The sequence below is a fragment of the Lepus europaeus genome, chromosome 19 (genome assembly GCF_033115175.1).
Source record: "Lepus europaeus isolate LE1 chromosome 19, mLepTim1.pri, whole genome shotgun sequence".
NCBI lineage: Eukaryota > Metazoa > Chordata > Mammalia > Lagomorpha > Leporidae > Lepus > Lepus europaeus.
In genome coordinates this window covers 58,559,613-58,587,170 of record NC_084845.1, presented here as the reverse complement: position 1 = coordinate 58,587,170, position 27,558 = coordinate 58,559,613, and the positions used below count along the sequence as shown (strand labels likewise).

At 43.3% G+C, this 27,558-nt stretch overlaps 2 protein-coding genes across 2 annotated transcripts in view; one reads left to right on the top strand and one right to left on the bottom strand.

Moving 5' to 3' along the window:
- Positions 1-27,558, bottom strand: part of AP1G1 (adaptor related protein complex 1 subunit gamma 1) — a 102,735-nt gene that overhangs the window by 68,300 nt on the left and 6,877 nt on the right. The window contains exon 2 of the mRNA XM_062177343.1: positions 1,760-1,963. Within this exon, the coding sequence (XP_062033327.1) occupies positions 1,760-1,960 (201 nt within the window). The 5' untranslated portion in view covers positions 1,961-1,963. The remainder of the gene's footprint in view (positions 1-1,759; positions 1,964-27,558) is intronic.
- Positions 6,274-6,468, top strand: LOC133748785 (translation machinery-associated protein 7-like). The gene has a single exon (XM_062177742.1). The coding sequence runs from the start codon at positions 6,274-6,276 to the stop codon at positions 6,466-6,468; it is 195 nt and encodes a 64-aa protein (XP_062033726.1).

The following is a 27,558-nucleotide window of genomic DNA, read 5'->3' as shown; positions in this document are numbered from 1 at the left end:
AGAGGCTCCTGACGTCAGTTTGGAAAGCCCTGGCTGTTGCAGTCATTTGGGGAGTGAACCAGCAGATGGAAGATGGATCACTCTCTGTCTCTCCCGCTCCGTAACTCTGCCTTTCAAATAAATAAAATAAATCTTTAAAAATAAACAAATAAATAAAGATAATCTGATAGTCATGTTTCCTGAAAAATTAAATACATCAAAATATTAACAAAAGATATCTTTGGGCCGGCGCCGCAGCTCACTTGGCTAATCCTCTGCCTGCAGTGCCGGCACCCGGGTTCTAGACCCAGTTGGGGCACCGGATTCTGTCCCGGTTGCTCCTCTTCCAGTCCAGTACTCTGCGGTGGCCTGGGAAGGCAGTGGAGGACAGCCCAAGTGCTTGGGTCCTGCACCTGCATGGGAGACCAGGAGGAAGCACCTGGCTCCTGGCTTCGGATCGGCACAGCACGTCGGCCGTAGCAGCCATTTTGGGGGTGAACCAACAGAAAGGAAGACCTTTCTCTCTGTCTGTCTCTCTCTCTCTCTCCCTCTCACTGTCTAACTCTGCCTGTCAAAATATATATATATAGATAGATAGATAGATAGATATCTTTGAAGAAAGGAGATATGGGTAGTATTTTCTGTCTTCAACCAAAGGTTGCACTTTTTTTTTTCTTTCAATTTTGCAGTCTATTTCTTAAAAAGACTAGGCCAGCACCGCGGCTCAATAGGCTAATCCTCCGCCTTGCGGTGCCGGCACACCGGGTTCTAGTCCCGGTCGGGGCACCGGATTCTGTCCCGGTTGCCCCTCTTCCAGGCCAGCTCTCTGCTGTGGCCAGGGAGTGCAGTGGAGGATGGCCCAAAGTGCTTGGGTTCTGCACCCGCATGGGAGACCAGGATAAGCACCTGGCTCCTGCCTTCGGATCAGCGTGATGCGCTGGCCGCAGCACACCAGCTGCGGCGGTCATTGGAGGATGAACCAACGGCAAAGGAAGACCTTTCTCTCTGTCTCCCTCTCTCACTGTCCACTCTGCCTGTCGAAAAAAAAACATAAATAAAATAAAATTAAATATAAAAAAAGACAATTATATAATAGGCTCCTTAAGTGAAATAAAAGTTAACAACACTAGTAAGAAATAAGCAAACAACTTACTACTCCCTTCTCTGTGACTAAATTCCCCTTAGCAAAATACAAACATGGGGATAAGGGGTAGAAAGCACTGATCACTGAGAGTATCATCCCCAAAGCCCAGACTAGACATATCAAAGAGTATGCATTGTATGTGGGAGAGAATCTGCAGGCAGATCTACATATAAGTTGTACCAATTAAGGTACAGGTAATTAGGACAAAGTAGATATCATCACTTGTCAACTACCTAACTTCTTTAAATTGAAAACAATTGCTATGAGTTTTTCCATAGAATATCATGCACAGATAAAAAAAATTAAGACAACATTTAGCACACATTTCTTAAATGCTCATTATAGTGACAGCAAGCCCTCTGGCAGAATAATCACAAACTACTGGTTAACACTAGTCAAGCTAGATTCCATCATCAAAACATTCTTTGATCCACATAATGAGATTCTCAATGGAAAGGATAAATGAAGGCAATATCCCACCTTTCAAGGTCTGCTTGATTGAGCTTTCTCTCAATCCTGCCCTCAGTTCCATTATGATTAGACTGCAAGACTATCAAAATACCTCTCTTCAAGAAAAAGGGAGAGCAACAGTGTCTCAGGAGTGGTTTCACTAAATGTCCTCTCAGACCAGCCTACCTGTCCAAAGTGAGCAGGGTAGCCAAGCATGTGCATATACAGTAATTTTGCCACATTCCGACATCGGTATGTATTGTCTTCTTCTCTAAAAGATGAACGGATTGCAGCACATTCTTTCTGGATCATTTCTCGTTCTTCGGCTTGGGTTCTAGCTGTCCGGATGGTCCGGATCAGCTCCCGCAATCTGATGGGGGCTGGCATCCTCTGGATATGGAAAGACATTAAACAGAGATGTTGACATGTTTTTATTACCAAAAGCATTCACACAGCTTCTCAAACTTTTGGCTGATTTTTTAAAAAAAGATTTATTTATTTGCTTGAAATAAAGAGTTACAGAGAGGCAGAGAGAGAGAGAGAGAGAGGGAGAGAGGGAGAGAGAGAGAGAGAGGTGTTTTCCATCCACTGGTTCACTCTCCAAATGGTAGTAAGGGCCAGAGCTGGGCAGATCCAAAGCTAGGAGCCAAAGGACTAGGGCCATCTTCTACTGCTTTCCCAGGCCACAGCAGAGACCTGGGTCAGAAGTGGAGCAGCCAGGACCGGAACCAGCACCCATGTGGGATGCCGGCACTAGAGGTAGCAGCTTTATCCGCTATGCCACATCTTCGACCCCCGCTTTTTACTTTTTTAAGATTTATTTTGTTTGAAAGGCAGAGTGACAGAGCAAGAGACAGAGAGAGTAAGAGATCTTCCAGCTGCTGGTCCATTCCCCAAATGGCCACAACGTAGCTGGAGCTGCACCTATCCAAAGCCAGGAGCCATGAGCTTCTTCCAGGTCTCCGACACCAGTGCAGGGGCCCAAGCACTTGGGCCATCTTCTACTGCTTTCCCAGGACATAGTATAGAGCTGGATTGGAAGTAGAGCAGCTGGGACTCAAACCAGCACCCATATGGGATGCTGGCACTACAGACCAGGTCTTTAACCCACTGCACCACAGTGCCGGCCCCTCAATTGACTTTCAACAAGTAGACAACGTTACTCAACAGAAGAAAAGGTACAAATTAATTTTTATGTGTTTATTTTACTTATCTGAAAGACAGATATATCAAATATACTGGTTCATTCCCACATGCTACAATACAACAGCAGGGACTAAGCCAGGCTGAAGCCAGAAGTTGGGAACTTGTTTGATCCAGGTTTCCCACGTGGGTAGTCAGGGCCCCAATTACATGAGCCATCAAATGCTGCCTCCAAGGGCATGCACTAGTACAAAGCAGAAATCAAAGCAGAGCAGGACTTAAACCTAGGCACTCCAATGTAGAATACTAGAGTCCCCACAGCACCTTAACCCCTAAGCCAAACACCTGCCCTGAAACAACAGTCCTCTAAAAAGTGATGTTAGCACAACTAGACCTATACTGATTTGAAGGCAGGGCGAGGTAGGGTGAGGGCATTTAAACTCAACCCTAAGTTCACACAATATAAAGACAAATTCAAACTGGGTGATAGAACTAAACATCAAAGCTAAAGTACAAATCCTCCAGTAGAAAACACAGGAAAAAAAATTTCTGTCAACTTAGGTTAAATGGAGACTTCATACACAATCATAGAGCATAAAGAAAAACATGACAGACTATAAAATTTGAAGTTTTGGCACCTCAGAAGATACCTTTATAAAAATGAAAGCCACAGAAAGAAAAAAGCATTCACAATACCTAAATGACGAAGGATTTGTATTCAGAATATATAAATTTTACAACTCACTTACGACAATCATTTACAAGTGGGTAAAGGGACAGATACTAAGCATGGCAGTCAACACGCTGTCTGGGATGCCCACAACTCACACAAGAATACCTAGGTCTGAGTCACAGCTCTGTTCCTGATTCCAGCTTCCTGCTAATGGACACCCTGGGAGGAAGCAGGTGATAGCTCAAGTACTTGGGTCCCACCACTCATGTGGGACATCTGGACTGAGTTCTTGGCACCTGGCTTCAACCTGGCCCAGCCCCAAATGTTGCAAACATTCGGGGAATCGACTAGTAGATGAAAGATCTCTTTCTCTTTCAAATAAACTGAAATAATCAAGTCAAAATTTTAAAGTGGGTAAAAGATATAAACAGAAAATCCTCAAAAAAGGATACATTAATGGTCACAAGCACACAAAGCAATGTTTAACATCATTAGTTAGCAGGGAAATGCAAATTAAAATCATAAGATACCTCATACCTTCTATATCATTAGAAGAGCTAAAATTGAACACTGACCAGGGACAAGCGTTTAATAAAGCAGTTAACATGCTAGTGTCACTCATCAGAATACCCCCAGGTTCAATACCTGGTACCAGTTCCTGACTCCAGCTTCCTGTTAATCTGGACCCTAGAAAGCAACAGGTAATGAAAGGTGATGGCTCAAGTAATTGGGTTCCTGCCACCAATGTGAAAGAGAACTGGACTGAGTTCCTGGCTCATGACCTTATCTGGCTCATCCCCAGCTGTTGCAGTCCACTGGGTATTGAACCAGCAAAAGGAAGCTCCTTGTCTTCCCAAAAGGGGCAGGGTTGGGAGACTAGTCATACCAAGTATTGTTAACAGAAATAAAATAGTTCAACTACTTTGGAAAACAATTTGCAGTTTCTATCAATTTTAACATACACTCAAGAAATAAACACAAGTGTTTATCCAAGAGAAGTAGCTACCCATGAAGAACAAAAATGTGTCCTCATCAAGACTTGTACAGGAATGTTGACTGAAACTTGATTTACAACTGTCAAAAACCAGAAACAACCCAAATGTCCATTAACAGGTAAATGGCCAATGCTGTACCCATATAATTAAATACTTCTCAGAATAACACAAAGCAATTCACAACATATAAGAGTCTCAAAAACATTCTGTTAAGGGGCAGGCACTGTGGTGTAGTGGGTAAGGCCACCACCTGCAGCGCCGGCATCTTATATGGGCACTGGTTCCAGTTCTGGCTGCTCCACTTCTGATTCAGCTCTCTGCTATGGCCTGGGAAAGCAGCAGAAGATGGCCCAAGTGCTTGGGCCCCTGCACCCACATGGGAGACCCAGAGGAAGCTCCTGGCTTCGGATCAGCTCAGCTCAGGCCATTGCAGCGAACTGGGGAGTGAGCCAGAGGATGGAAGACCTCTTTCTCTCTCTGCTTCTCCTCCTCTCTCTGTATAACTCTGACTTTCAAATAAATACATAAATCTTTCTTAAAAAAAAAAAAAATCTGTTCAGCAAAACAACAGGCACAATTTCTTTGGACCAAAATAAACTAATCTCTTAATTCCATTTTCCACAATTATTTGAAGTACTCTTTTTTTTTTTTTTTTGACAGGCAGAGTGGACAGTGAGAGAGAGAGAGAGAAAGGTCTTCCTTTGCCGTTGGTTCACCCTCCACCGCACTGAACTGAAGGCAGGAGCTAGGTGCTTATCCTGGTCTCCCATGGGGTGCAGGGCCCAAGCACTTGGGCCATCCTCCACTGCACTCCCGGGCCACAGCAGAGAGCTGGCCTGAAGTACTCTTATATGTATATTATATCTCAACAATATTAAGAAAATTAAAATTATAAAATATACAAAGCTATCTATATGCTTGTTTTTGTTATTTTTTAATAGAAACACTCAAACATCTAGTGTTTAAAATATACAATTTATACTCATTATCTCATTTGCTCCTCAGACCTTTTTGAAGTTAGAGATTATTACCACTATTTTGCCAATGAAGAAACAGAGCAACCATGCAACCTGCTTAAGACCACAAAGACAGTAAACTAACACAGCTACCACCTGAACCGGGTCTTAAAACTCCAAGGCCTAGAGTTCTCTCAATATTTCAAAAACAAACATTAAACTTATAGATGAAATTACATGATCGCCGGGATTTGTTTTAAAATACTCCAGGTGGGGTCTGGGCAGCAAGTCACAGCCTGCGGCGCCAGCATCCCTTATCAGTACTGCTTGGAGTTGTGGCTGTTTCACTTCAATCCATCTTTTTGCTAAAGCACTTGGGAAAGCAGTGAAAGATGGCCCAAATGCTCGAGCCCCTGCAACCATGTGGGAGACCTGGAAGAAGTTCCTGGCATCAGCCTAGCCCCGCCCTGGCTGTTGTGATAATTTGGATAATGAACCAGCAAATGGAAGCACTCACTCTCTCTGCCTCTCACTCTCTGTAACTTTGCCTTTCAAATAAATAAACAAATCTTTAAAAAAAAAAATACTCCAGGAAAAAAGATCTTGAGGGTTGGTGTTGTGGCACAGGGGGTTAAGCTGTCGCCTGCCATGCCAGCATATCATATGGGAGCCAGCTCAAGTCCCAGCTATCCACTTCCACTCCAGCTCCCTGCTAATGTACCTGGGGAGACAGTGGAAGATGGCTCAAATACTTAGGCCTCTGCACCCTTGTAGGAGACCCGGATGTAATTTCAGGTTCCTAGCTTCAGCCCGGCCCAGCCCCCGCTGTAGTAGCCACTTGAGGAGTGAACCAGCAGATGAAAGATTTGACTCTGTAACTCTGCCTTTCAAATAAATATTTTTTTAAAAGTCTTGAGAACAGCGGCAGGCGCCATGTCCGGCCGGGAAGGTGGCGAGAAGAAGCCCCTGAAGCAGCCCAAGAAGCAGGATAAGGAGATGGATGAGGAAGATAAGGCTTTCATGCAAAAACAGAAAGAGGAGCAGAAGAAACTCGAGGAGCTAAAAGCGAAGGCAGCGGGGAAGGGCCCCCTGGCCACAGGTGGAATTAAGAAATCTGGCAAAAAGTAAGCTGTTCCTTGACCTGAAGTGATGATGCCCTTGAGTACATTCCTAGCTAAACATCTCGATTCCCGGCCATAACATCTTATGCCACCCGTAGTTAGAATGAAGTGTTAAGAGTTAAGTGTTACCTTGGAGCCTGTTGTACATTTACAAATAAAATTTTGTAAAAAGGGGAATAAACCCCACTGTACTGTAAAAAAAAAAAAGTCTTGAGAACAGAGAAAAGGGGGGGAAAATCAAACTACATGGGTAAAATGTTGATCACTGCTGAGGTTGTATGAGTACATGAAAGTATATTATACTATTCTCTGTTTTCGTGTATATTTGAAATTTTTCACAATCAAAAACTTTAGGAGTCATAAAACTTCAATAAATTGAACATTTTAATCCTTAATATTTTTCATAAATATAAACAGTAAGAAATTTTAAAAAATCACCAATTTGAGCATAAGCCAACACCTAACAGTAAGCAAAACCAATATGCTATTTAAGTCATATAATGCTCACTTGACAAACCTAAGAAAAGTATAAAAGCTGTTAAGATATTAGTGACCAAGAATTAAATGAAAAAAATCACTTTTGGTTATCCAAAACTCAGTGAATCTACCTTTAAAAACAATCTTACATTAACCCTAAGTAGGTAGATGAAGAACAAGAGAAGTTTGTAAAAACTAAAATCAGGGGCCGGCGCTGTGGTGCACTAGGTTAATCCTCTACCTGCAGCGCTGGCATCGCAAATGGGGGCCGGTTCTAGTCCCGGTTGCTCCTCTTCCAGTCCAGCTCTTTGCTGTGGCCTGGGAAAGCAGTAGAAGATGGCCCAAGTACTTGGGCACCTGCACCCGCATGGGAGACCAGGAAGAAGCACCTGGCTCCTGGCTTCAGATCAGCACAGCGCTGGCCATGGCGGCCATTTGGGGAGTGAACCAACGGAAGGAAGACCTTTCTCTCTCTTTCTCTCACTGTCTGTAACTCTACCTGTCAAATAAATAAATAAAATATTTTAAAAAAAAAACTAACTAAAATCAATCTATATCAATGAGGAATACAAACAGCTTTCCTCTACAAAGACCTCAATGATTTTACAAGGCAAACAAAAGGACAATTGGGAAAGTATAAACCTAGTCTTTAGAAGTACAGTCCAACAGGAAAGAAGTATATGAGTTTTAGCCAGTTGAGAGAAAAACAAGCTAGCCCAAGTAAATGCTCAGCTATCAGTCGCAGAATAGAAATATAGTATATGCCATGTACTTTTTATAGAGAATACTGAAGATCCAGCCTGAAACAAGGTCACAGAGTAAGTTAATGGCCTGACTCAACTTTCCTGATTCCCTCATTCAACATTCTTCCTCCAATGCTAAAATGTCTCTTAAAAATAGCTTAAAAATAGCAGCAACTTACTATGACAACTTACTACTACTTAATTTCTTTACACATCATAAGAAAATACCTTAATAGGCATGAAGGAAAATAAAAATTTACACAGTAAGAACTGAGCAAATGTAAGAAAATACATTCTAAGATCAAAACTAAACAGAAAGTTCTAGATCCAGAGAAGATGGAATAAGCACACATCCACCTGTCTCTCACTCTGAAAGCAATGATAAATCCTACACAAAATGCACACCACAGCCACGTGTATTTTTGTTCCACTGAACTGGCAAAGGTTACCATTTCCCCTCCAGTACGGTCTGGTCTGGACTCAAAGGCAGATCAAAATGCTGCGTAGAGAAGGAGTTCCAAGAAAAACTCTCTTTCTGGTCCTAGGAGCCAGAAGAAGAGGATCAATGACAAAGAGGGAAAATTCTGTGAGTTTTTGTTTTTTCCCTTCCTTCCACCCTAAGCCCTAGGCAATAACTCAATTGTGGCGGCTGTGGAAGGACAGTAATGGCAGTGACAGCCAGGCAGGCACCTGAAAACAGGAGAAGGTAAACTGGTCAGCTTAGTTAAGATTCAAAGAGTGAGTCCCCAAGAGTGGGGAGTAAATCATTGTCTCTGTTCCCTTCTGTCTTCCCAATGCTTATTAAAATCACCAAGGGCCAGTGTTGTGGCGTAGCAGGTAAAGCCACCACTTCCAGCGCCAACATCCCTTATGAGTGCCAGTTCGAGTTCCAATTGCTCCACTTCCAATCCAGCTCTCTGCTGTGGCCTGGGAAAGCAGTGGAAGATGGCCCAAGCTCTTGGGCCCCTGCACCCATATGGGAGACCCAGAAGAAGCTCCTGGCTCCTGGCTTCGGATTGCCACAGCTCCTGCCATTGCAGCCAATTGAGAAGTGAACCAGAGGATGGGAGACCTCTTTCTGTCTTTCCCTGTCTCTCCTTCTCTCTGTGTGTGGCTCTAGTTTTCAAGTTTAAAAAAAAAAAAAAAAAAAAAAACTTTGTTAAAAAAAAAAAAAGAAAAACAATAGTTCAAACAAATCAACTCCATTTTTTCAAATGGGCCAAAGACTTAAACAGACACTTCACCAAGGAGGGACAGAGACAATAAGTGCATCAGAAAAGATGTGCAACTCTTTCTGAAATTACAGAAATATAAATTACAATCACAGTAAGATACCTCTAGATACCTACTACAGTGTCTAATACCAGGGTGTTGGGAGTATGCAGAACAACTGGAACTTCCAGACATCACAGGTGGGGATGTAAAATAGTACTGCCACTCTAGAAGAAAGTCTGACAGCCTATGAACTGAAAAATATGCTTACCATAAGACAAAGCAATCCCACATCCAGGAACTCAACCTAGAGAAATGAAAACTATGCTCACATAAAAGCATGTACATAAACTGTTTAGATAGTTCTGTTCATACTTCCCAAAAACTGGAAACCAAATGTGGTAAATCCGTAAGGTGGAATACTTGAAGCAATAACAGAGGAACAAGCTATTATATACAATACACAGCTTTAAAAGTTATGTTGTTGGGCTGGCACTGTGGTTCACTTGGTTAATCCTCTGCCTGCGGCGCCAGCATCCCATGTGGGTGCCGGGTTCTAGTCCCAGTTGCTCCTCTTCTAGTCCAGCTCTCTGCTGTGGCCCGGGGGGGCAGTGGAGGATGGCCCAAGTCCTTGGGCCCCTGCACTGGTGTCGGAGACCTGGAAGAAGCACCTGGCTCCTGGCTTTGGATCGGCACAGCGCCAGCCATAGCAGCCATTTGGGAAGTGAACCAGTGGAAGGAAGACTTTTCTCTCTGTCTCTCTCTCTAACTCTACTTGTCAAATAAATAAAAAAATAAAATAAAAAGTTATGTTGCAAAAATTGTCTCAAGAGGTTCATTTATATGAAATTTTTAAAGACTTATTTATTTATTTGAAAGGCAGAGTTACAGAGAGACAGAAAGACGGTGAGACAGAGAGAAAGAAATCTTTCATCTGTTGGTACACTCTCCAAATGGCCCCAACTACTGGAGCTGAGCCAAGTTGGAGCCAGGAGCCAGGAGCCAGGAACTTCCTCCAGGTCTCTCACATAAGAGTCTTGAGCCATCCTCTGCTGGCCTCCCAGGCACACTAGCAGAGAACAAGATCAGAAATGGAACAGCCATAACTCAACCTGGCTCCCATATAATGCCGGCACTGGAGGCTATGGCTTAACCTGTTGTAACACAGTGCTGGCCCTACATGATATTCTTGAAAAGGCAAAATTACAGAAGAGCGAGAGGACATCAATGATTGTTAGTAATTAGGGTGCAAGGAGCCAGCACTGTGGCGTAGCAGGTGAAGCCACCGCCTGCAGTGCTGGCATGCCATATGGGCGCCAGTTCGAGTCCCGGCTGCTCCACTTCCAATCTAGTTCTCTGTTATAACCTGAGAAAGCAGTAGAAGATGGCCCAAGTGCTCGGGCCCCTGCACCCGCGTGGGACACCTGGAGGAAGCTCCTGGCTCCTGGCTTCAGATCAGCACAGCTGCAGCCGTTGTGGCCAATTGGGGAGTGAACCAGCAGATGGAAGACCTCTCTCTCTCCCTCTGCCTCTCCTTCTCTCTGTGTAACTCTTGACTTTCAAGTAAATAAATAAAATTAAAAAAAAAAAAAAGTAATTAGGGTGCAGGATACTTAAAAGGGACAACATAAGGAAGTTTTTCTGAAATGACAGAATTGTTTCTAATTATGGTGATGTTAATTACATAAATCAATACGTGTGTCAAAACTTAGAATTGTGTACACACGGCCGGCGCCATGGCTCAATAGGCTAATCCTCTGCCTGCGGCGCCGGCACACCGGGTTCCAGTCCCGGTTGGGGTGCCGGATTCTGTTCTGGTTGCTCCTCTTCCAGTCCAGCTCTCTGCTGTGGCCCGGGAGTGCAGTGGAGGACGGCCCAAGTCCTTGGGTCCTGCACCCCATGGGAGACCAGGAGAAGCAGTTGGCTCCTGGCTTCGGATCAGCGAGGTGCACTGGCCGAAGCACACCAGCTGCAGTGGCCATTGGGGGGTGAACCAACAGAAAAGGAAGACCTTTCTCTCTGTCTCTCTCTAACTCTGCCTGTCAAAAAAAAAAAGAATTGTGTACACAGATGTCTATTTTACTGCATGTTAATTTTAAAATTAAAGAGTTTTTTAAAAAAGTAAACAAAAAACTTTTGAACTAAACAACTAGGATCTATTAGATCAATTATAGAAAATATATATAGATTCATAGGATATTACATGGCACTAATGAAAATGTTGCTAATTGTCCTAATAATTGTATTTAACCACTTGTGAAACAAAGCATTACTATAAAATCTCATATATATTAAGATATGGTCAAACTGTTGGGCCCATAAAAGATGACACTAAATCCTTATATAATTATATAACTATTTTCTGCGCCAATTAACTAGATGTGGGACCTATGGAGGCTGGGAAACTAGAAAAGGGCTCTAATGTTATCTGCCTCATAATTTTTTTTTTTTTTTTTTGGACAGGCAGAGTGGATAGTGAGAGAGAGACAGAGAGAAAGGTCTTCCTTTTTGCTGTTGGTTCACCCTCCAATGGCCGCTACGGCCGGCACATCGTGCTGATCCGAAGCCAGGAGCCAGGCGCTTTTCCCGGTCTTCCATGCGGGTGCAGGGCCCAAGCACTTGGGCCATCCTCCACTGCCTTCCCGGGCCATAGCAGAGAGCTGGCCTGGAAGAGGGGCAACTGGGATAGAATCCAGCGCCCCAACCGGGACTAGAACCCGGTGTGCCGGCACCACAAGGCGGAGGATTAGCCTGTTAAGCCACGGCGCCGGCATGACTCATAAATGTTAACATGCCTAGAGGGGAGTTTCTGTGTGGACTAAAAAGACAGCAACCTCCAAAGAGGCAAATCAGAAAAGCTGGCTGATGGGGCCCGCACTGTGGCGTTATGAGTGACGTCATCAACTGCAATGTTGACATCCTATATGGATACCAGTTTAAGTCCAGGCTACTCCATTTCTGATCCAGCTCCTTGCTTAATATGCCTGAGAAAGCAGCAGAAGATGGCCCAAGTGTTTAGACCCCTGCACCCAAGTGAGACACCTGGAAGAAGCTCCTGGCTTCAGTCTGGCCCAGCCCTAGCTGCTGCAGCCATTTGGGGAGTGAACCAGTGAATCTCCACTTCCAAATCCAGCTCCCTGCTAATACACCTGGAAAAGCAGCGGGAAATGGCCCAAGACCTTGACCAGCCTGGCCCAGCCTGGACACCTGCAGCCATTTGAGGAGTGAACCAGTGGATTAAAGACCACTTGCTCGCTCACTCGCTCTCCTCTCTCTCTCTCTCCAATTCTGCCTTTCAAATAAATAAATCTTAAAAGAATTCAAAAATCTACTGAGGAAAATAGATTTGCTCAATTCTAATTATATAACAAACAAGTAACAGCAGCACACAGAGGTTAAAATGCCTCTTGGGATGCCCATGTCTCATATCAGAATGCATGATTCAAGTCCCAGCTGTTGCACTTTTCTGGTCCAGCTTCCTGTGAATGCACACCCTGGGAGGGAGCAAGTGATGGCTGAAGTACTTGGTTCCCTGCCACCCATGTGGGATACCTATAGTGAGTTCTGGTCTCCTGGTTTGGGCTTGGCCGTAGCTGTTGCATCTCTGACTCTGCCTTTCAAATAAAGTTTTAAAAAAGAATTTTTTAAAAGAAGCAGAAATGAAGGAACAGAATTTTCTATCATTTATCAGTTTCTGCTTTTTGTTTTTTTAAATATTTATTTATTTACTTGAGAGGCAGAGTTAGAGAGCGAGGAAGAGACAGAGAGACAGGTCTTCCATCCACTGGTTTACTCCCAAAAGGCCACAACAGCTGGAACTGGGCTGATCAGGAGCCAGGAGCTTCCTCTGGGTCTCGAACGTGGATATAGGGGCCCAGGCACTTGGGCCATCTTTCACTGCTTTCCCAGGCCATAAGAAGAGAGCTGGATTGAAGAGAAGCCAGGTCATGAATCAGCGCCCATATTGATGCCAGCACTGATACTGGATGCAGGCGAAGGCTTAACCTACTACGCCACAGCATGGGCTCCAAGAATATATTCTTTAGAAACAGAAAAATGTAGTAAGGGCACACACACATGTGTGGGAACAATAAAGATCAAACTCCACATAATGGCACAGCTGGGAGGGATGGAATATGATCCAGGACAGAGCGAGACACAGAATATTGGTAATGTTGTATTTCTTAAACTAGGTGATGGGTAAGTGATTTTTTTTTTCCATATAGCTTGTCTAAAATACTTAATATTAAAATTAAATTCAAATATATTCAATCAATGTAGTAATTTTTGTAGACTATCTAAACTGGAAAATACAATATATTTGGTTTTTTAGTTTTAATTTTTAAATTTAATTATTTGAGGCTGGCGCCGTGGCTTAACAGGCTAATCCTCCACCTTGCGGCGCCGGCACACCGGGTTCTAGTCCCGGTTGGGGCGCCGGATTCTATCCCGGTTGCCCCTCTTCCAGGCCAGCTCTCTGCTATGGCCCGGGAAGGCAGTGGAGGATGGCCCAAGTGCTTGGGCCCTGCACCCGCATGGGAGACCAGGAGAAGCACCTGGCTCCTGGCTTTGGATCAGCGAGATGCGCCGGCCAAAGCGGCCACTGGAGGGTGAACCAGCGGCAAAAAGGAAGACCCTTCTCTCTGTCTCTCTCTCACTATCCACTCTGCCTGTCCAAAAAAAAAAAAAAAAATTTAATTATTTGAGAGACACATGGACAGAGAAATCTCCCATCACCTGGTTCCTCTCCAAATGCCCCTAATAACAAGTGTTAAAGCCAGGAACCAGGAACACAATCCATGTCTCCTATGGAGGTGGCAGGAACTTAACTACTTGTGCCATAACTGCTGGCTCCCAAAGTCTACAACCTACTGCTTATGTTACCCTGTTAAGAATTTACTTTTTGAGGCCGGCACCGTGGCTTAACAGGCTAATCCTCCACCTTGTGGCGCCGGCACACCGGGTTCTAGTCCCGGTTGGGGCGCCTGATCTATCCCGGTTGCCCCTCTTCCAGGCCAGCTCTCTGCTATGGCCCGGGAAGGCAGTGGAGGATGGCCCAAGTCCTTGGGCCCTGCACCTGCCTGGGAGACCAGGAGAAGCACCTGGCTCCTGGCTTCGGATCAGCACGATGTGCCGGCCGCAGCGGCCATTAGAGGGTGAACCAACGGCAAAAAGGAAGACTTTTCTCTCTGTCTCTCTATCCACTCTAAGATGGCTTGAGTACTTGGGCCCTTATACCCACATGAAGACCTGGATGGAGTTCCTGGTTCTCAACTTCAGCCTGACCCAGACCTTCTTGTTGCAGCCATTTAGGGGGCGAACCAGTGAACAGAAGATCCATGTCTCCATAACTTCCTCTGCTTTTCCCAGGCAAATCAGCAGAGAGCTGGATGGGAAGTAGAGCAACTGGGACATGAATTGGTACCCATATGGGATGCCAGTGTCACAGGCAGGAGCTTTACTTGCTATGCCACAATGCCTGACTCACAATAAAAAATCTTAAAACAAAAAACAAACAAAACACTCTACTCCAGAACATAACTAAGAATCCTACCACATTTTTATGATCTCAAGCAACCAATACAGATCATCCCATCAACACACTAAAACACCTACTTTACTCCAAATGGAAGTTTTCATACAGCCTGCTCTAGAACAGAAGCTAAGAATTAGAAAACTGAAAGGGAACAAGGAGAAATGGAGCCAGTACATAGAAACTGCTTTAGGAAAAGACACCTAACAGTAGTTAAAACTGTCACCCAACAACAAGGAAATAAACAAGAATAGTAGCAAAATACTGTATATAGCAGAAATAAGCATTGAGGAAACAGTCTGAAACTGCTCAGTGTACAAGCACAAAGTGTTCAACTATACCTAGGGTTCTAACAGCACCCACAAATTACAAACAGTACCATAATGTAACTTCTACAAAAGAACTGGATTCATCAAGAAATGATTCAAAGGAGGTTAACATTTAATATGTAATGCACATGGGGAAAAAATACAAAATTATATCTGCCTAATAAACTTATAAAAATTATGTGGTTTGCATACTAACTGCCCTGTTAACACCAAAGACAGAGAAAAGTTTGTTAAAAGTCTACCACAGGGGCTGGTGCATTGGTTCACTTGGTTAATACTCCACCTGCGGCGCCGGCATCCCATGTGGGTGCTGGTTCTAGTCCCAGCTGCTCCTCTTCCAGTCCAGCTCTCTGCTGTGGCCCGAGAGGGAAGTGGACCCCTGCACCTGCATGGGAGACCAGGAGGAAGCACCTGGCTCTTGGCTTCAGATCGGCGTAGCTCTGGCCATAGTGGCCATTTGGGGGGTGAACCAACGAAAGGAAGACCTTTCTCTCTGTATCTCTCTCTCTCTCTCTCTAACTCTATCAAATAAATTAAAAAAAAAAAAAAAAGTCTACCACAACAATTGTATTCCTGCCAATTTCTCCATTCATATCTATCCACTTACACTTACTATTTCAATGGTTTAATAAGTGTCTAAGTGATCCATGTTACACATTTATATCTTATACTTTACCTTTGTCCTAATATTTAAAGCAAATAATAAAAAGTAAAAATATTTATTAGAACAATGATAAAAAGGCAAGGCTGGTGCTGTGGCACAGTGCGTAAAGCTGACGCTTTTAGTGCCGGCTTCCCATATGGGTGCTGATTCGAGTCCCGGCTGCTCCACTTCTGATCCAGCTCTTTGCTATGGCCTGGGAAAGCAGCAGAAGATGGCCCAAGTGCTTGCACACCTGCATCCACGTGGGAGACCAGGAAGAAGCTCGTAGCTCCTGACTTTGAATCAGCCCAGCTCCAGCCATTGCAGCCATCTGGGGAGTAAACCAGCAGATGGAAGACCTCCGTCTCCCTCTCTCTCTCCCTACCTCTCTCTCTCTTTGCCTCTCTGTAACTTTGCCTTTCAAATAAAAAAATAAATAAATCTTTTTAAAAAAGAATAGGATAAAAAGAGAACACAGAAAAACTAACTTTGACTTGTTAAGGTACAGAGATTAATGACAAATACAGTTCAAGTTTCATTAGTGGTCACATGATAAATAATCATGAAAATATAGAGGAAAAAAAGAAATATCAAACTCAAACTCATTTTAGAAATAATTCTACCCAAAATGGTTAAACAAAATTACCTAAAGATCAGTCAAAATTATAAATACATACTAAGGATAAATTTTTAAACAGTAAAAGAATCAAATCTAGTGATTGCATATGTTTCAATTCTCCTAAAATTTATTCCAAGAACAAATGAAACAGCTATTTTCCAAAATCTCCATAAATCCCTTTGGGGAATAAAGATTTCTTTATATAGCAATACCATTCTGAAGCCATCATTACCTTTCTTCCTTTGAAATCACTGCTTTTTCCAAGTCAAATATGGCCACTGAGGCTAGATACTTGTCTCATTCACTTTTGTATTCTCCTTATTCATAAAAACAGGATCTCAATAAATAGTGTAAGTATTAATCCTAAATGTTAGAGTTATCTAAAGAAAATATGTTCCAGGGGACAGCACTGTGGCGTAACGGATTAAAGCCCTGGCCTGAAGCACAGGCATCACATATGGGCGCCGGTTCTAGTCCCAGCTGCTCCTCTTCCTATCTAGCTCTCTGCTATGACCTGGAATAGCAGTAGAGGATGGCCCAAGCCCTTGGGCCTCTGCACCCACGTGGGAGACCCAGAGGAAGCTCTTGGCTCCTGGCTTCGGATTGGCACAGCTCCGGCCGTTGCAGCCATCTGGGGAGTGAACCAGTGCATGGAAGACCTTTCTGTCTCTACCTCTCTCTGTAACCCTTTTAAATAAATAAAAATAATTTTTAAAAAATGTTCCAGGCCAGCGCCGTGGATCAATAGGCTAATCCTCCGCCTGTGGTGCCAGCATACCGGGTTCTAGTCCCGGTTGCTCCTCTTCCAGTCCAGCTCTCTGCTGTGGCCCAGGAAGGCAGTGGAGGATGGCCCAAGTGCTTGGGCCCTGCACCCACATGGAGACCAGGAGAAGCACCTGGCTCCTGGCTTCAGATCAGCGCGGTGTGCTGGCTGCAGCGGCCATTGGGGGGTGACCCAACAGAAAAGGAAGACCTTTCTCCTCTCTGTCTCTCTCTCTCACTGTCCACTCTGCCTGTAAAAAACAAAAACAAAAACAAAAACAAAAACAAAACAAACAAACAAACAAAAAAACACAAAGGTATGCTGACATTCACCAGTAACTATGGGATAACAGTCTGGACTCAACCCAGTCCTCTCATCTACCCTACCAGATAACTTTCTCCCCACTTCTGAACTCACACTACCTGCTGTGGGCTTTAAGCTACTGACAGGCAAGTCAAGAACCCAAAACAAGGCAGGGGGGAGGAAGGGAGAGGAGGGGCAGGCACACTTTGGTGCAACAGGTTAGGATGGGAGCCAGCACTGTGGCGCAGCACGTTAAACAGCTGTCTGCAGAGACAGCTTCCCATATGAGTGCCAGTTTGAGTCCTGGCTACTTCACTTCCAATCCCTGCTAATGTACCTGGGAAAGCAGAAGAGGATGGCCCAAAGTTCTCTGGTCCCTACACCCACATGGGAGACCCTGGATGAAGCTCCTGGCTCCTGGCTTCAGTCTGGCTCAGCCCTGGCCATTGCAGCCATTTAGGGAGTGATTCTGACTTTCAAATAAATAAATCTTTAAAAAAAAAAAAAAAAAAAGGTTAAGCATCACTTGGGATGCCTATGTCAAAGTGCCAGGTTCAAGTTCCAGCTATTTTACATTTCCAATCCACCTTCACGCTTATGTGTCTGGAAAGCAGCAAATGAGGGCCCAAGGACCTGATCCCCCGTCATCTATGTGGGAGACCCAGATGGAGCTCCCGGCCTAGGCCCCACTGTTGTAGGCACTTGGGAAGTGAACCAGTGGATGGAACATACCTTTCTTTCTCCCTTTCACTCTGCCTTTTAAATAAATAAATCATTACAAAACACACACAGAATGAAAAACCTGGAGTTCTTAGTGCTACACCATCATTCCTCTCCTCAATCTAAATGTATTTGAGATCTAACTTTAAAAAGAAATCCTTGCAGGTTAAGCTACCACCTGCAATTCCTACATCCCATATGAGCACTATTTCAAGTCTCAGCTGCTCCACTCCCAATCCAGCTTGCCTCTGATGCACCTGGAAAAGTAGTGGGAAAATAGCTAAATACTTGGGCCCCCACCACACACATGGGAAACTTGGATGAAGTTCTTGGTTCCTGGCTGCCACCTGGCCGGTGCAGGATGTTGCAGCCATTTGGGGAGTGAACTAACCAAATGAAAGCTCAATCTCCCTCTCCCCCTCTCTCTCTCCATCCCCCCCTTGCCTCACCCCACCCCTAACTGCCTTTCAAATAAATAAATCTTAAAAAAAAAAAAAAAAAAAGGCAAGCAAAGAGAGAAATCCTAAATTAAAAGTAATTTTTCAACATTAAAGCCTCCTCCTTTTGGGGAGCAGGTATTAGACTAGCACTGAAGATGCCTGTGTTCCACATTCCACATCAGAGTGCCAGGGTTCAATTCCAGGCTCTGTCTCCCTTACATCAGCTACATGACAATGCAAGCCCTGGAAAGCAGCAGAGATGGATAAATAACCGGGTTCTTTCTTGCCACCAACTTGGGAGATCTGGATTGTGTTCTTTGCTCCTCGCTCTGGCCTCCTGGCCATTACAAGTATCTGGGGAGCAGACTAGCCCAGGAAAGCTCCTCTGTCTCTCAAATTTTTCTTAAAGCAGCTCCTGGCTCCTGGTTTCAGATCATCCCAGCTCCAGCTGTTGCAGCCATTTAGGAGGTGAACCAGCAGATGAAAGATTGATTCTCTCTCTCTCTCCTCCCCCCTCCCTGCAATTCTGTCTTCCAAATAAATAAATAAATCTTAAAAAAAAGAATGAAAGCTTAAACTAAATCAATCGAAGAATTCTATTATTCTTCAACCAGGCTTCTCCCTTCTAGTATATCTTACAGATACTGGCTGTCATTAAACTGACCTAGCCTGGATGTTTTATCATTGTTTTTATGGTTTTCTTTCTTTTGGGGGGAGTAGACAGAGAGTGTGGGAAGGGTATACACCTATTTCCTCTATATGAATAAATGTGTTCATAGAAGGGAAATGGTTTATGAAGAGGCCAGTGTTCATAAATCAGTGTTTGAATAAGAGAGATTAAATCTGGATGGAAGTATTTTATTCACTGGGGAGGCAAACATCACTGTGGGTCAAGGATAGCTCTGTCATCAGGTTTCCCCAGAGCCTACAATGATGAAAACATTCAAGACCATCCAAACTTATGTGCTCTTGTTTCAGGATCACAAAGCAACTTTCCAATTATTAATCACCTCCCCTAGTACTTCAACTCCTAAGTACCTACACAAACAGCATGCTGTGGAAAGCATCAAGTTACTCAGGAGAAAAGAACAACCCCCTTGTGAACCACAATACTACTCTTCTAACTTAGAAATCAGTGTGTGTGACTGGTCTGAACAATCTCTAGGTGAACTGCTGAAATGGAATTTCTGGATCTTCAAGGTTAAAGAATAGGCTGTGGAATGTGTAATCACATCAAGATACCACCACACCCTGTCTAGGCAGCCAGCTGGCTACGCTCTAAAAGGATGTAAGTTCAATTCTCTATGAACTGCCACTATAATTATAGGCATCTTCTGCCACACTTGATTATTTATAACTAAAACTTATCAAATTTGAGACTTAAAAAAATCTACATATATAAATGTAAACATATCTACTAACAAACAAAATAGCATTAAGCAGCATGAAAAGTAATAAAGGTCAAGAATTCAGGTAAATAAATATGTAATTAGGGGCCAGCGCTGTGGCATAGCAGGTAAAGCCACCACCTACAGTGCAGGCATCCCAAATGGGCGCTGGTTCTAGTCTCGGCTGTTCCTCTTCCGATCCAGCTCTCTGTTATGGCATGGGAAAGCAGTAGAAGATGGCCCAAGTCCTTGGGCACCTGTACCCATGTGGTAGACCCAGAAGCTTCTAACTCCTGGCTTCGGATCGGCGCAGCTCCTGCCATTGTAGCCAACTGGGGAGTGATCCAGAAGATGGAAGACCTCTCTCTCTCTCTGCCGCTCCTACTCTCTCTGTGTAACTCTGACTTTCAAATAAATAAATAAATCTTTAAAAAAAAATACGTAATTAGACACTAGTAAAATGAAAGGCAGTTTTTCACTCTCAACCCTGATGTTGTCAGCAAAATATACTAAGATGTCCTCAATTCCAGAAATATCACCAAATTCTCCAAACAATGTTAGTGTTTTAAAGTCATGCCCCCCAAGGAGAATAATAAATGTTGATGCAGGTTATTGGTGCTTGATGTAAAATTAGATGCTTTAACTTTTATATATGTTTATTTTCTTACACCTTTCAAGTAATCAACAAATATTAACTTGAGTAACAAAGCCTGCATTGAAAATTCAAATTAACAAAAATCACAAGAATGAATAAACAAAGCAAAATCATAAACTCTTAAACTTAGTAAAATATCATTCATGGGGCTGGTGCTACAGTGTAGCAGGTTAGCCGCCACCTGCAGTGCCAGCATCCCATATGGGTACCAGTTTGAATCCCAGCTGCTCCACTTCTGACAGAGCTCTCTGCTAATGCACCTGGAAAAACAGCAGAGGACAACCCAGGTGCTTGGCCCCCTATACCCACATGAGAGACCCAGAAGTTTCTGGTTCCTGGCTTTGGACTGGCCAGCTCCAGTTGTTGCAGCCATTTGGGGGATGAACTAGCAGGTGGAAGATCTGTCACTCTAACTCTGCCTTTCAAGTTAAATAAAATCTTTAAAAAAATAAAATAAAAATGATGTCATTCACCCAAAAAAATTTCTCCAAGGGCATTTTTCTACAAGATGACAAACAAAAACAATAGAAAGTCATTTAAGGGGCGCCGGTTCTAGTCCTGGCTGCTCCACTTCCCACCCAGCTCTCCGTTATGGCCTGGGAAAGCAGTTGAAGATGGCCCAAGTCCTTGGACTCCTGCACCCACGTGGGAGACCCGGAAGAAGTTCCTGGCTCCTAGCTTCGGATCAGTGCAGCTCCGGCTGTTGCAGCCAACTGGGGAGTGAACCAGCAGATGGAAGACCTCTCTCTCTCTGCTTCTCCTTCTCTCTCTAACACTGACTTTAAGATAAAATAAATAAACCTTTAAAAAAAAAAAGAAAGAAAGTCATTTAATACTAAGATAATATTCTTCATGAATCCAAGTTCTGTTAATTTTGAATACACAAAGGGGAAATTAGTGAAAGGAGGCTGTCCACAGACAGTATTATATTCATTTTTAACTCCTGTTTCTGATATTAATTAGTAGGAATGGAGAGGGAAATGTCCCACTGACATCCATGTTAAAGTAAAATACCTACAGGGCAGCGCAGTAGCACAGTAGGTTAATCCTCCACCTGAGGCGCCAGCATCCCATACGGGTGCCAGTTCAAGTCCCAGCTCAACTTCCCATCCAGCTCTCTGCTATAGCCTGGAAAAGCAGTGGAAGATAGCCCAAGCATTTGGGACCCTGCAACTGCATGGCAAACCTGGAAGAAGCTCCTGATTCCTGGCTTCAGATCAGTCCAGTTTCAGCCGTTATGGCCATTTGGGGCTGAACCAGCAGATGGAAGACCTTTTCCCTCTCACTGTCTGTAACTTTACCTCTCAAGCAAATAAATAAAATCTTAAAAAAAAAAAAGAGTACAGTTCCTAGAAATAAATTTAGTAAGAAAGACAAAGGAAGTATATGAAGTGTAAGAAGAAAACTATGAAATCTAGAATACATTCATCAAAAAATCTGAAACATTACCTAAACAAATGCAGACACACCACACCAAGATAAAATTATCATTAACAAATATTAGGCCTCCAAAATTAATATATATGCATATAAAAGGGTACTCAGAAAGTTCATGGAAAATGGAATTATAAGAAGTTTAGGGGGCCAGTGCTGTGGCATAGCAGGTAAAGCCACCGCCTGCAGTGCCCGCATCCTATATGGTTGCCAGTTCAAGTTCCGGCTGCTTCACTTTTGATCCAGCTCTCTGCTATGGCCTGGGAAAGCAGAAGATGGCCCAAAGTGCTTGGGCCTCTGCACCCAACTGGGAGACCTGGAAGAAGCTCCTGGCTCCTGATTGGTGCAACTCCAGCCATTTCGGCCAACTGGGGAGTGAACCAGTGGATGGAAGACTGTCTCTCTCTCTCTCCCTGCCTCTCCTTTCTCTGTGTAACTTTCAAATAAAAAAATAAAAATAAAAATAAAAAAGAAGTTTAGGAAATGCCTGTACCCCACAACGAATTGTCAGGTTCCAGTACTGGCTCCTTACTTTCAGATTCAGCTTCCAGCTAGGCAGCAGGTGATGGGTCAAATACTTAGGTCTCTGCCACCCAAGTGGGAGATCAGACTGAGTTCCAGGCTCCTGGCTTCAGCCTGCCCTAACTCTGGCTGCAGTGGGCATCTGAGAAGGGAATGAAGGGATGTCTCTATCTGCCTCTCTGCCTGTTAAATGAAATGATCACCCAAATAATAAAAATAATTTTTTAAGATTTTCATCCAAAAAGTTTTTGCAATCCATGCACAGTTTTTTCATATCACTCAGTTTTCATGACATCTTTTAAGAACCCTTTTATATATGGATTTCAAAAATTTTTGCTGGGGGCCAGCGCCGTGGCTTAACAGGCTAACCCTCCACCTTGCGGTGCCAGCACACCGGGTTCTAGTCCCGGTTGGGGCGCCGGATTCTATCCCGGTTGCCTCTCTTCCAGGCCAGCTCTCTGCTATGGCCCGGGAAGGCAGTGGAGGATGGCCCAAGTCCTTGGGCCCTGCACCTGCATGGGAGACCAGGAGAAGCACCTGGCTCCTGGCTTCGGATCAGCATGATGCGCCGACCACAGCGGCCATTGGAGGGTGAACCAACGGCAAAAAGGAAGACCTTTCTCTTTGTCTCTCTCTCACTATCCACTCTGCCTTTCAAAAAAAAAAAAAAAAAATTTGCTGAGAAATAGTGCTGTGGTGTAGTGCATAAAGTTGCCACCTGCAGCGATGGCATCCCATATGGGTGCCGGTTCAAGCCCCAGCTGCTCCACTTCAGATCCAGCTCCCTGCTAACATGCCTCGGATAGCAGAAGAACATGGCCCAAGTGCTTGGGCCCCAGCACTCTCAAGGGAGACCCAGAAGAAGCTCAAGAAGCTCCTGGCTCCTGGCTTCAGTTCGCCCCAGCTCTGCCAGTTGCAGCCATCTGGAGAATGAACCAGTCGATGGAAGACCTCTCTCTCTAACCCTCCCTCCCTAATTCTCAAAAAAAAAAAAAAACCTTTTTTGCACCAAGATAAACATTTTGATTTTACACAGACATTTTGAAGTACCCTCATAGTGCAACTACAAACAGCAGGCTTTTTTGAGGTTGTCTGAACTCAACAAAATTTTATCCCATATATATATGAATAAATGCTGGGACCAGCACTGTGACGTAGTGTGTTAAGCACCCGCCTGTGGTGCTGGCATCCCATATGGGCACTGGTTTGTATCCCGGCTGCTCCTCTTCTGATCGAGCTCTCTGCTATGGCCTGGGAAAGCAGTAGAAGATGGCCCAACTCCTTGGGCCTCTGCACCAGTGTGGGAGACCTGGAATAAGCTCCTGGTTTCAGGTGGGCCAAGCTCCGGCCATTGTGGCCATCTGGAGAGTGAACCAGCAGATAGAAGACCTTTCTCTCTGTCTCTCCCTCTCTGTTTCTGCAATTCTGCCTCTCAAATAAATGTTAAAAAAAAAAAAAAAAGGAATAAATGCTCAACAATAGTCAAAACTGAAAAACCAGTTACAAGCTCTTTTTTTTTTTTTTTTTTTTGGACAGGCAGAGTGGATAGTGAGAGAGAGAGAGACAGAGAGAAAGGTCTTCCTTTTTGCCGTTGGTTCACCCTCCAATGGCCGCCGCGGCCGGCGTGCTGCGGCCAGCGCACCGCATTGATCCAAAGGCAGGAGCCAGGTGCTTCTCCTGGTCTCCCGTGGGGTGCAGGGCCAAGCACTTGGGCCATCCTCCACTGCACTCCCTGGCCACAGCAGAGAGCTGGCCTGGAAGAGGGGCAACCGGGACAGAATCCGGTGCCCTGACCGGGACTAGAACCCAGTGTGCCGGCGCCGCAAGGCGGAGGATTAACCTGTTGAGCCACAGCGCCGGCCAGTTATAAGCTCTTAACAGAAACTAACTTTCTGTACAGTAATTACACTTAGAACAGTAAAATTATGGTATAAAAATTCTGAAAATTCAAAATTAGAACATTTATATAAACTTAATATACAACAGGTAGCTTTTAATTCACCAAGAATAAAATTTATTTAATCTGTCTCAACTGGCTCTCTAAACAAAGGAAAATCATATAAGACTCCCTACCTCACATTGTATTAAGTGTTACAGATGAATGTAGCTTCCTTTAAAAAAAATTTATCTATTCTCATCAAATTGAAAAGCAGAGCTACACAGAGATAATGCTTTCTTTTTAAACCACAATTTAAAAAAAAAATATTTGGGAGAACTTTTGCATATTCTTGTTACAAAGAGGCAGAGGGTCACAAATCATAGAGGAAAAGCACATAAACAGGTAAAAATGCCTGTTACACAAACAAGGTTAAAAGAAAAATGAAAGGCAAGAAAAGTATATGTGCCATCTGACAAAGAATTAATATTCTATCAGGTATTCTTACAAGATGAGAGAAATAACAAAATAAATAACCAAATAAAAAGTAAATAAATACTCCAAACAGACAGTGCTCAAGAACATGGGCAGACTAGTAAAAATTAAGAACTTATATCTAGTGGTGTGATGACAATGAGAACTCACAGTAGTAAGGGTGGAAATTATAAAACTATAATCATCTTTTTTTTAGGAAGTAATCTGGCAATAACACTAAAATGTATTTCTCTATCAACCCAGAAATCACATTTTGGAGATTCTAGTCTATAGATATAAAAGCATCAGCAAATAAGATGATTTGTACACAAATACTTAATACTTTTTACAGTGGCAAAAACCTAACAATCCAAATGTTCACCAGAAAACAGCTGAACAAATGATGATATAACCATACTGTAAGTCATAAAAGAGCTTTTATTTCTAAAAGATCTACTGATTTATTTGAAAGGCAGGCCAACAGAGAAAGAGATCTTCCATCTACTGGTTCACTGATGCAAATGGCTACAACAGCCAGGTATGAGCAAAGCCAAAGCCAAGAACCCAAACTCCACCTAGGTCTCCCACATGGGTGGCAGAGACCCAAGTGCCTGGATCATCATCTGCTGCCTTCTAGAAGCATTAGCAGGAATCTGGACAGAAAGCATGGGCACCCAGAACTCAAACAAAGCACTAAGATAGGTATCCCAAGCGTGGGCTTAACGAACTGACCACAACACTTGCCCTTTAAAAGAGCTATCTTGAAATCAATACAGAACTATATTTACTAACCATGATAGAAGGGCCTGCACAGTAGCATAGTGAGTGAAGCCGCAGCCATCTGCTCACCAGAATCCCAAATGGGTGACTATTCGTGTTCTGGCCGCTCCATTTCCAATCTAGCTCTCTGCTAGTGTGCCTGGAAAAGCAGTGGAAAATGGCCCAAGTGCTTGGGTCCCTTCCACCCACATGGGAGATCCAGATGAAGCTCCTAGCTCCTGGCTTCAGTCTGACCCAGCCCTGGTCATTGTGGCCATTTGGGGAGTGAACCAATGGACAGAAGATCTCTCTATCTCTCCCCCTGTCTCTGTTACTCTTTCAAATACATAAATCTTAAAAAAAAAAAAAAAAAAAGCTTGCTATAGAGTAATATAAATAGCATGATATATTTTTTTGTAAAAACAAAGAATTCCATACTCATGTTAGTAGAAAAATTATACATCATTGAAAGAAAAAGTGATAATCTGGGTAATATGGCTATAAATAATGGAAGAGGTTAAGAAAAATTAGCAAAAATTTTTATCGATTTGTTTGAGAGGCAGAAAGAGACAGAAATGTCCCATCTGCTGGTTCACTCCCCAAATGCCTACAACAGCCACAGAGGGGCCAGGCAAAAGACAGAAACCCAGAACTCAACACAGGTCTCCCATTTTGGTGGAAGAGACCCAACTAATTAACCCATCACCTGCTGCCTTCTAGAGTGTGCATTTAGCAGGAAGCTAGAATTGGGAATGGAACTGGGATTCAAATTCAAGCACTCCAATATAGACACAGGCATCCCAATCAGCACCCTGCTGTGCCAACATCTACCACAAAATTAATAGCTCTTTTAAAAGAATGTATTTATATTTTTGTTATTAAAATGGAGAATTATAACTATTACATTATTTCCTACAGTATAAACATTTTCAAAATCCTAGAATGATAGAAGTATACAAGCATATTATTCAAACACAACGGAGTGTATGAATTTGATGTGGCTTCAGTGTCCAAGAGTCTGCATAACTAGAGGTTTGGTCCCCAGGATGGCCGTACTGAGAGGTGGTAGAACCTTTAAGAGTTGGAGTTTTGTGGGAGATCTTAGGTCATGGGCATGTGAGATCATTTTTATGCAACCCCTTGGTAATTATAATTGCTATAAAAGGAACAAATCTGGCCCTCCCTCACTCTACTTTCTGCCTCACATGTGATCCTTCTCCTACATATGTTCTCCCCAGCCACCATGCCACATTTATTAACAAGAGGCTATGTTACGCTATTTGGATCTTCAGCCTCCCAAACTGTAAGCTAAATCATCTCTTTTCTTCATGAAGTTAACTGGCTCAGTTATTTCACTGTAGTGATGAAAAGCTAATTAATGTTGGGAGGTCAGTAACAAATCACTGAAGAATCAATATATTTCCATTGTTATTAAGCTGGGAACTTCAGTCTTTTTCTATCAGTTCCTCAGCATAACGAATTACGTAATAAATATTCCAAAGAAAGAAACATGGCAGGGGGAAAAGCAGATGTCTTTGATGCCACTTGAAGCTTTTGCTGAGTAAATCACAAAGACAAAAGGTTAATGTCGATTTTTGAATTAGACATCCAAGTAATATTTTCAAAAATACAGAGATAAAAATTTATGTTTTCTAAACCTAAAAATAAATTTCACTGACATCAACTATACTAGCCACAAGTAAATACTCTGCAGCAGATTTCCATAACTCAGTCAGGATCCTGAGTACTTTTGGCTCTGACATTGACCAGCTACCACACTGGAGTATACCAACACTTTTTCCAAATCATTTTTATTCATATCATCTATTCTACAGAGTGACACTAAATGCCAGGCACTGTCTATGTAATAAGGATTATCGTATGTTTGAGAGTTCTTATCCCCTAGAAGCTTAAGGGAAAATAGACAATTCAACTAGTACTAAAAAACTGCAGCACTCCTTTGCCTGAGAGAAAACACACCACACCTCTACACCTGGGGGCAGAGAGGAAGAACAGGTTCACTAGGTGGAAGTGAGAAAGAAGCACATTCCAGGTACACTGAGAATATGTACAATGAGAATAAAGAATATGGAGTGTTCAAGGAACTGCAAAAAGTTAAGTGTGTAAATAAAAATCATACAACCAAACAGTAGTAATACCAATACCAAAGTGCAAGCTACTTCCTCATTCTACTTTCTTAAGGAATC

Coding starts and splice junctions, on each gene's coding strand:
- LOC133748785 (XM_062177742.1), top strand. CDS start 6,274: ATGTCCGGCCGGGAAGGTGGCGAGAAGAAGCCCCTGAAGCAGCCCAAG.